This window comes from Cupressus sempervirens, chromosome 4 (assembly GCF_028749045.1).
Source record: "Cupressus sempervirens isolate cs-2001-9-10 chromosome 4, ASM2874904v1, whole genome shotgun sequence".
Classification (NCBI taxonomy): domain Eukaryota; kingdom Viridiplantae; phylum Streptophyta; class Pinopsida; order Cupressales; family Cupressaceae; genus Cupressus; species Cupressus sempervirens.
Genome location: NC_143121.1, coordinates 102943469 through 102954382, shown reverse-complemented (window position 1 = coordinate 102954382; position 10914 = coordinate 102943469). Strand labels below are relative to the sequence as shown.

The 10914-nt window shown below is 33.2% G+C and overlaps 1 protein-coding gene across 1 annotated transcript; it reads left to right on the top strand.

Annotated features, from left to right (window-relative positions):
• The first annotated feature begins 407 nt into the window (after positions 1 to 407).
• Positions 408 to 2945, top strand: LOC149560148 (bidirectional sugar transporter SWEET5-like). Its single transcript, XM_089823555.1, has 6 exons — positions 408 to 775; positions 1527 to 1563; positions 1676 to 1892; positions 2028 to 2189; positions 2319 to 2438; positions 2549 to 2945. The coding sequence occupies exons 1-6, from the start codon at positions 739 to 741 to the stop codon at positions 2756 to 2758; spliced, it is 783 nt and encodes a 260-aa protein (XP_089679681.1). The 5' UTR covers positions 408 to 738; the 3' UTR covers positions 2759 to 2945.
• The last annotated feature ends 7969 nt before the right edge of the window (positions 2946 to 10914 follow it).

Below are 10914 nucleotides of genomic sequence, written 5' to 3'. Positions count from 1 at the left end.
TCAATTTGTTCACTTGTCTACATAATAAAGGAAATTGCGGTGGCATATCGTTTTCTTTTTTATATAACGTACAAAATATTTCCATTAATGCTTGAAACCCTGTTAGTGGCACCAAACCTACGTGTTCTACAGTGATTGACCGAATGGAGATAAAAAAGAGCATTCGCAGTAAAAAGTGCAAAGATGACTTACATACATGTAGATACTTTTATGTGTTACTCTCACGATCATTCAGAGTGATCTGTAACCCACGCATTTCATTTCTCACGAGGAATTTTCTATTTTGTCTTTCTACGGTGCTTCCTGCGCATCTGTTCGTGTTGGATACCAATCCTAGAAATATTATGAAATACTTCTCTGGGTATACTGCATTTTGCTATATAAATCTACAGAAAAGGACTGACATGAATGATAACCTGAGCAGAACATAGGAAAAAGCATACATATATCCCATGTTGACAGTAAGAATTGTATTGAGCTGGTTCCCATTAACTCTTGATGTGGAAAGCTGAATGCAAGTTGTTCACTAGCAGGGAATGAATTTAAAATATTAGTTATTCCTTCCTACATTTAACTTTAGATGCTGAAATCAAGTTGATCTCTGATGATTGATGGTCTATAAGAGGAGCTGAAAAATTCTATGCTCTTCAGAGTTTCTTCTTCTTCTCATTGCGCTGATTTCAGTCAGCGTTAGATATTTTTCTTTTCATTAGTGTAGAAAGTATCGCGTTTCGTTCAATGGCTTTTCCTCTGCAACTTGTGGTGGGAATCATTGGTATGACATCTAGATCTCTACTTTATGAACTACATTGATAATATGGTTCATTTATGTTTCCGACCTTTTTTTGTGGTATTTCCAATTCGTGACATTATAATTAGGATCGCAATATGAGATATAGTCCTGTGTATGGGCACAGTACATTTTGAAACTATTTTGGGTTCGTTAGGTTTGGCAGATTGCATATGTATGACATATATGATTTTTACTCAATTGTTCTCGGATAAGAATAAGGGAGGCTATTGGGTTTTGCATTAATGCTATTTCACTCACAAAAGAAAGCATAAACGTCCCTTCGAATTAAGATATTGCTTAAATGCAAGGTTGTATTGCCATTTTCGCGTTGCAAAACCTCAATGAATTGCCTTCAATCATAACCAGCGTAGCCTTTTCTAAATCCCCAAGTAATTCTAGGACTCTCATGACTAGGTGTTGATATTTGTTGTGTATCAAATCCTTATTTTGATTTATATGTGCAAATTTTGTATGCCCAAGTATTTTTGTGTATTTCTAGGATTGTTTCTCTTTTATGCGAACTAGGATTTATCATATATTAGCTTATTTCCTCATTCGAATATACGGTGTTCTTCCTGTCATTGTAGCAATTGTTACAAATTAGTATCTAGGTTAAGCTGTTGTTTGGATGGCCAAGAGTTTTGCGTTTAGTGGTATTTGCATAAGATGAAAACTGATGCGTAAAATAAATCAGTTCACCGTGATTAATGCCTCAAGGTGTTCTGCGATGCAGGAAATATAACTTCAATGGCACTTTTCCTCTCACCTATGTAAGTATTGCGTGCATCAGATTTCTTTATGTCAACAACCTTGATATCATCATTCCTCTTGTTGCCTTGCACTGAAATAAAAATATATAAGAATTGCATTTGGAAATAACAGGAAAACTTTTTGGGGGATATACAAGGTCAAGTCTACACAAGACTACTCAGGGCTTCCATACGTGTGCACCTTGTTCAATTGTTGTCTTTGGTTACTCTACGGAGCTCCATTCGTTAAACCCCACAGTACTTTGCTGCTCACGATCAATGGCGCAGGATTTGCTTTGGAGATATTTTATCTGCTCTCATTTTTGACATTTGCTCCTAAGAAAGCGAAGGTAACTAAGAAATCAAGCTATGTGAAGTTTTTAAGTGAAGGTCATTTGGTTGATACATGATTTTATAAGCCTTGTAATTGTAAGATGATATACTTGTAATTTTCCTAACATGGATTATTTAAATTTATTTCCCAGGTGAAAACAGTTCGGTTAGCCATAGCAATGGGAGTTGCTTTTGTCATGGTTGCAGCAGTTACGATTTGTGCACTGCATAGATACAATGTTAGACAGTTACTTGTTGGCACTTTAGGTGTGGTTTTTTCCGTTGTCATGTATGCCTCCCCTTTATCGGTAGTGGTGAGTATTGAATCTTCTCTTCCTAATCTAATATATACCGGGAAATTACACTACTGACGAACCCTAAGTCAATCAGCAGATGAATTCATTGATTCATAATGTTAATGGATTTGCGTTTTGTTATTGCAGGGGGATGTTATCAGGACCAAAAGTGTAAAGTACATGCCATTTTTGATCTCTCTGTTCAGCACTCTGAATGCTCTTGTCTGGTCCGCATACTCTGTAATGTGCAGGGATATCTTTATAGGGGTAAGTTTATCTATTTTTCTAGTACCACTTTCTAGCATTGTTTCCTGTATCTAGTTTTTTGTCATGGAGTATTCATCGTGTTTCTGAATAAGTTGTTCTTTTCTTTGCAGGTGCCAAATGGAATCGGTTTCCTCTTAGGTGTATCTCAACTTCTTGTTTACCTCGTTTACAGAAGCTCGGAGCCTGTTTTACCTGTTTCTCTTGAAATTAATGAACTTTCCGAAACAAAAAAGATAGATGATGCTACAGAAATGCCTATTCATATAATTGAGGTGGACACCTCAAATGTTGTCAAAGTTGCTGCAGTGAACCAAGTTTGATTTCATTTCCATTGATCCGTAAATATCATGATTTATACTATTCAGTCAAAATTTAATTTATCTTGTGTCCTATCAAGGATCATAGAAATTGATCGGAAACGTCGAGAAATAAGACACAGTGCCTCGTAACGGACTATTTCCTTTACAGTGCAATTAAATAAATTCTCGAAAGTTTCATGGTTGTGTCAATATACATTGTTTATGTACTCTAATTCTTGCGATTGAACAGTAGTTTGTATATCAAACTAAATAAAATATAATAATTGTCAGTGCTTTAGGTAGGAGATGTCTGAAACCTAAGCACTAAACTAACAATATAACAGTACAATTCCACGTCCATCAAAAGTTGTAAAGCATGCAAGGAGACCATAAAGTAATCAACGCTGACTAGATACTCACGATAAATGCGCCACGGATGTAGACACCATTAGTCATCGAACGTATCAAAAGAATTATAGACAGCATTAACAATAAGAATAATAAAAAAGTAAAATGTTCTGAAGCAACCGTCGACAAGGCATATAAGCTTTCTCTTTCCTTGCTTTTTCGTGAGGCAAAATCCATCCAAACAAGAACGGAGAAAAGAGGAATTAGGTTCAGGGGAAAAGAGGATTAGTACGAATAAAAAAGAGTTCAAAAGTATGTTTTAATAATTGTGATTAATGCGGAATGGCATTTTACAATAGCAGAAAGGGTGGAGTGGGATGGTGTAAATGTGTTAATATTAATTTTTATTTTTTAAGTTAAATTTGACAACCATCTACATATCAAATCTTAACTTGAATTATAAACATATTACATTTTTTAAAATTAATTAATAAATATCAAATAAAATATTTATTCAAATTATTATCTTTGGAGATTTAGATATCAAATTTATTTAGAAATTAAAATAAAAAGCTTAAGCTAGTGCAAAATAAAATAAAATGGAGTTTGTTAAATATACATAGTTTTGGGTGTAGTAAATTAAAATATAATCAATTTACAGTGGATATCTATCAACATTTCGCTATATAGATTTATTTAAGATATATGCATTAATAGTACTTATTAATTAAAATTTTAATAAAATTTTATAATATTATATGAATATTTGTCACTTTAAAGTTGTTATGTAAAAAGGCTCGTTAAATAAGTTGCTATAAGAATTTGGAACTAATTATAAATTTTCACTTAAAATTTGACAAGGGCAAAGTTAAGATTCTCAACTACTAAATCATCTTCTCTAAAATTATCGTTTTATGATCCAACATATGAAATCTCAAGAATGAATAATAATATTAATATTAAAAAAAGAGTAGAGAGTTTATATCAACATCCCATGTGTATGTTATTTCATCTTTTGAATTTTTATGGAAAAATGTTTTGGTAGTAGTTACAAAAAATGTGACTCTTGACGAGTGTTATGAAAAAACTCACACTTACCATTTTGTCTTACACATTTTAGTTATAGAAATAGAATTCAATTCTCTTTCTACCTCATTTGTTCTCTCACTAAAAGCATTAAAGCATTAAGAGAGAAACCTAATAAGTCCATTCTTCATGAGGGGCTTATGTGGTTGATTTCTACCTATATCAAGAAGAATATCATGAACCCTATTCCATTGTGTGTTTCAGAGTAGGAGAAAATAATTGGTGGTTTGAAAAATAAGAAAAAGGAAAAGGGGAAAGAATTTTAGAAAAACTTGGTGCTTCTACCTTGAGTCAACTAAGAGGGAGAATGGACCTATTAACTAGGTTGAGCTTGCTATGGATTCAAAAGGGGAGAATGATTATGAGGAGAAGAAAGATGGGTTGGGTGATAATAGGAAGAAAAGTATGGAAATAGAGGAAATAAAGTAAAGTGAGAAAATCTTATGAGACCATGGAAATATTTTTTAGACCTACTAATATTCATGCTTATCTTTGTTCCCCACACTCGATGCAAAAATGGTGTGCCTATGCCTATTGTGTAATCAGGAGGACAATGTTCTAGATAAGTAAAGAAAAAGAGGCCCTAAACCATTACATAAAATGTTACATCAAGTTGAGAGAAATAGATATAAGGTCACAAGTGGGTACACCTTATAAATCAAAACTAAAAATTAGTCAAGAGGATAATGTCTAAATAAGTAAAGAAAAAAGAGGCTATGAACCCTTAGACAAAAATCAACATCAAGTCCAAAGAAATAGATATAAGGTCACGGGTAGGTACATCTTATAAACTAGAACCTAAAATCCAAAAAAAAAAAAGCAAAATAGAAACCTAGAAAAATGAAATAGGTTCAAAGACCAAGAAAAAATCTTCACAACCATTTAGAAGGCAAAAACATATACCAAGTTGCAACCAAAAAATATAGAGAAATAATATGAAACCAACTAAACCAATGAACACCAATCAGCGACAACATTTCTATTAAATAATTCTTGACCAATTGTCAAGTTTTAATGGAAGATATTGTGGAAATCCTCAACAGAGTCATGGGGAATGTTGACCAAGAAGCATGCTAAATGATTGTCTTGAATCTTGAGGAGGTAGATTCCCCTGAGAAATCTACCTATCTTGGGAAATGTATAGGAGCCACCTTGCCAAAGAAGAAAATTGAAATTTTGGTTCCTAAGAAGAACACGATCAAGGAAGTGGTAGGTAGAATTAAAGAGATTAAGTAGGAGCTGAAAGCAAGGGCTTTGAAATTGGTTCTAGCTTTGGTTTGGGTTTTCATGCCCCTCTAGTTTTTGCTTTGTTCTATTTCTATTTTAACTATTTTTCATAGGTTTTATTTTTGTTGGTTTTATATGTGGTTATGTCAGAGCTTTGAGGAACTATTATTTTCTGGGACTTCAATATTTAAATCATTTATTAAAACAATTGAGTTTTTGGGTCCCTTGTAAAATAATTCATTTTAGCCCTTCATAAAAAATAACCCATTTCATTTTAAAAAAAAATGAAAAGAACATAGAGAAACACATCATAAAATTCCAATGAGATTAAAATCCTTTTGTAATAGAATTCATGCCAAGCTAGGCCAACTATGTTGAGGTAGGGGTGGAAATGGATGGGCTAGAATAATTTATTCTATTTGGGTTTTAGGTGTCTTACATAGTTTTTCTTCAATGGGTTTGCATTAGTATTTTATCTTTTGACTCATGTGTTAAAGGTAATATAGTTTTGAAATTACTATAATGATTTTTGTTGGTTGGAGAATGTATTTTTTTTATGTGTATACTTGTACATAGGCATTTTTGTAGGCTACATTTTGATTGTAATACATCTCTTTTGGTCTATCTGTTTTTGGGTGTTCCCTTTGTGGTGGTGTGATGATTGTGTCTAGATGGTGGGGGTGATTGTTGGGTGATGATTTGGTGGTAGTAGGATGGTTTCTAGAGGGTGTTGGTTGGTGGCTAGCAGTTGATAGTTTTTGTTGTTAACTATTAGTTTGGGTTCATTGACTATGTCTTCTTCTATAATTTCTCTTATGTACTATTAATTTCAATATTATTAAGAAAAAATATATTAATATTTTTTAGAAAAAAGAAAAAGAAAATTTATGCTATGTTATTATTTCAATTATTATTTCAATTTTTAATGCTATTATGTTTCTTCAATAGTGGAATAAGATTAATAAGATACCATGCTAATAAAAGATATTGAACTTGTTTTTTCTAATAATTAAAATAGTTTTTATTAAGTATTTTTACTCTTAAATGTTTTGTAATATTTCATATAATTAATATTTAAAATCATATTATATTCTAAATATAATTGTTATGTAATGATGCATAATCAAGTACACAATCAAATATTCATATTATAATATACTATTGCTTAATTTTAAACACTTTCTATATCATCATAATATTTTAATAAATTTTAATAAAATAGAAAAAATAAAATAATATACCAAATTTATTGATTGATACATGTTAATTGCATTATAATTTACTTCATGCTAATTCCATTATATTTAATTATAAAGGTTTCATATGATTAATCTCAACTCATATAAAAGATGAAAACTATAGAAAATTTATATATAATAGATTGAACTATATGGAATATATGAATGTGGAGATGTAGGAAAACAATAGAATGTTACTAATATACACATCAAATATAACTTAAAAGATTCATGTGTAGTTATCTTCTAATTTATTGCATATATTGATAAGAAAAATGATTAAGCAAACACTCATTCTTAATTTATTTTATTAGCAAATATTTAAATTAATTATAGCCAGATTGTTGTGACCACTGGTCACACCATGCCCATGCTTGGGACCCCCACCATTTTGTTTAGATTTTGCCAGCTTTTTTGCCAGCTTTTTCCTTTTTCTGCGGAGTGTAGTTTTAAAGAAGTCATGAAAAAAAAAAATCCCTCATTCCTTGAAAATTTTGCTTTCTATAAAGCGTTGAGCACAGACTTGAAGGAGTCATGGAAACATTTTATAAAGGATAAAATCCTTCATTCCACTAAAAGCCCGCTCTAGCAAATTTCGAGCACAGAATTAGGGATTGCAATTTTTATCTCCAATCCAAGCATAGATATCAGGATTGATAGTGTAAGCCTAAAGATAGTAACGAAATGTTTTAGAAAAGACAAAATCCTCCAATCCTCAAAAACCTCGGCCTATTAAGGCAAGGAACGTAGTTTTCAGGAAGTGGAGGAATGTTTTGGAAAAACTAAATCCTTCATTCCTTGAAAACCCCGACCTCCTAAGCATGGAATGCAATTTTTTTTTTAGGAAATATCGTGAAGAAAAAATCCTCCATTTTGGGAAAAGTCGGATCCCGTGAATCATGGAGCACAATTTTAGGGTGGCATAGAAATATTATCATTAGAAAATTAAATATTAGTTTACTAATATTTAATTTGATTTAAAAAAAAAAAAAATTGGAATAATAATCCAAAAAAAAAAAAAATGGAAAAGAAGTTGCAAATGAATTTGATTTTTCATTTAAAAATGGAAGTTAATTAAATATTGATTTTTTTTTAATTGATATTTAATTAATAAAACTAAAAAAAAAAGAATCAAAATAGAAATACTTAGCTTCATCATGAAGTTAAGAGCATTAAAGATAGCAACTTTTTGAATCAAGTAGCAAAAAGGCAACAAGTGGCACAAAAAATGGAAACCTTAATGGTTAAGTAAAGAAGCTGCCTAATCTTAGTCCGTAGCTTTAAAGGCATCTTTTTGAAGAATGATTTATATAAGATACCCTCTCATTCATTCAGGCTCACACAAGAATTTGAAGAGCAGATCGAGAATAGGAGTAAGATTCGAGGAATTCAAGGAAGTAGATTTTTTTTTGAGAATTTTTCTGAAACTGTTGAGGAGTTTTCTGGGAATTCACGATAGAAGATTTTGAATCCTATCAGTAAGGAATTTTCTTCACAGTGAGTTGTGGAATTTCATATTTTTTTGCAGAAGTGTTGAAAAGTGAATCTTGAAAGGAGTATGGAAATTTTGGAGAAAATCCAAAATCTTTGTCTTATGGACAAGTCATATTTGTTTTTTTTAATGCTTTCCTTGCATAGTCTTATGTATGTACATTTTCTATTTTTTAGGAAAGGAAAATGACAGAGCCCAGGGGAATAGGAGAAACACGAGGACAATTGATAAAGAATGAAAGGAGAGGATTCTATCCTGAATCCAAAATTGTGTCAAAGTGGATAGATTTTGGATATACAAGTCTTGGTGGCCTTGATTTGAAAGTTTGTAATCGGAGAATGCTCGGATATAACGACTATCACCCAACACACCTAGCTACAAAAATTGTGAGAAGTGGAATTTTTGCTATAGCTGGTTTCTCTCATTCTTTTCTTAATCGTGGAATGTACCAAGCATTACAGTCCTAGAGACAGAACCATCCGAGATTCTGAACGAAATATTTTGGCAAATTTTTCTCCAGCATCCATTTCTGAAGGTTTTGGAATTCCTTCAAACCCAAGGATGGTCACAAAAACACAAGAGCAAGCACTATGCATCTATACATCTGGAATCAATTTTTGTGAAGAAATAATCAACAAAAGATGGTTGAAAAAGAATAGACCACATCATTCCAAGATTCCTAAAGAAATAGTATGGCTCGACTTGCAGAGGGAATATGGTGATATGGTCATGATGTTGAGTCACATATTTGGCATGCCTTATTCTTATAGGTTTGAATCTTGGATGTGGTATTTTTTTGAGCAGGTAATGGAGGAAGGTGACAGAATAGATTGTGCTGGGCTCATAAGTGATAACCTAAATGAGCAATTGATGAATCTAGAGCATACAAGGAAGTTTTACATGAGCTCCTATGTCATCTACATGCTAGCACAAAGGACAAATTATGATGGACTACGATGCAGAGGACCAATTGGAAGTGAAAGTCAACACCTCAAAGTCCACGAATGTTACCTGCAATTGCATTTGTATTCAAAGGATGATTACATGAGGGTTAATGATATATTTTCCATGCACATAGTAAGAACACTACAAAAGAGGCCACATATAAGAATGTAAATGGGTGCAATGAAGTTGGTTGAAGAATATGGCACCTGGTTCATTCAGTTTCCTACCTTTTCATACATTCGAGTTCAAGGATTCTCCACGGAGCCATAGAAACTTCCCAGGTATCCAATGGATAAGATGGTCTTGTTAGAGCTTACTCGACAACTTACTTCCTATGAAAAGATTCAGAAAGGGAAGAAGAAGTTGGGATTGCAGTTTCCAATTTCCATAGGAGAAGGGAAAACTGATGTATGCCCATGTCTAAAAGCTGCAGAGAAATCATCAGATGAGCTCCACTTCTTTTGCCTTCCGCTTTATCCAAAGAGGAATGATTTTAATCCTTTCAACAAGATCTCATCAGTAGGAGGGTCAAAGTACCAACACAAGGTTCACCTTGAAGACTTTTGGGAAAATGCAGTAGACGAGAATGAGATTAGAAAAAGATTGCATTCAAGACTACCATTGAACATTATTAGAACATGCAACATATTCAAGGTTCTTGATCAAATGGAGGATGACCCAAATGTGATGCAAAAAGGATTCAATCCAGAAATGACAGCTCAACCATCTGATTGGAAGAAGAAGGAAATTACAGATCTTGAAGCCCTTTCAAAACCAGTCTTAGATTTTACAAAGTGGTGGATCGAGCGTAAGCTTGAAAAACTAGTTGCACCAGCTAATGGATTCACATATAGGTTGCTTGGCCACAAACCACTTAGGGATGAAAGATCAAGACAAATATTTGAAGGGACTGTTGAAGAAAGAGGAACTCCATCTGAAGATGTAGGAACCAAGAAAGGGAGGGAGGTACCTCGAGAAAAGCATCCTAGGATTGAGGAAGTCATCCAGGAATCTCAAAATAAGAAGCAAAAACACGGAGATGCTCCCTCTTCTCCAAGTCGAACTCCAAGTATCCAAGAGATAGAAACTTTTGAAAGGCAAGATGTAGGGACAAGTATAAGGAGATTTGAGAAAGAAGAGAATTTGGATAGGCGAATTTATGATAGTTTGAGTATAAATGCTTATGAAAAATCCATGCAAGAAAGAGGGAGAGATCAAGATATTACTAAGGAAGAAAGTCTTGCCATGAACTTAGAGCGAGAAATGATTAATGATGGATGGTCCACTAGAGGAAGAAACTCCAGGGGTAGAAATACATCTTCCAAGTGCCGAAGCTATAGTTCCTGAGGTTACAATGGATAGTCCAGGAGGTGAAGAAGAGATTGACATTTGAGCAGTCCAAAGGAAAGAACAATTGGTAATTCCGGGGGACCAAAGTATACCCATTCCTGAATGGTTAAGGCAACGAATTCAATTGCATCAAAAAAAGGAGGTTGATCCAGTAATTGAATTACAGGAAATTTTGGACCGATCAAACCAATCAGAAGAACAAGGGAAAGAAAAAGGATATACTAAATTCATCAGAGGAGAATTAGGATCCAGAATCTTGCAGATTGCGACTCCCATAGTTGACAAAGGGAAAAATTAGATTGCTTCAGATGAATATCATGTTACAGATGTAAATCTTGGTCAAGCCTCCCAAGAGCAAATATTGGAAGAATTTGATGACTCCACACATGCTTTGAAGGATAGGCTGAAAAAAGTAGAAGAAGGGTATGAAAAGTAGAAAAGAGAAATTCGGGCCTTATGTCAGTACATCAATAACTTGCCTCATCCAGTAA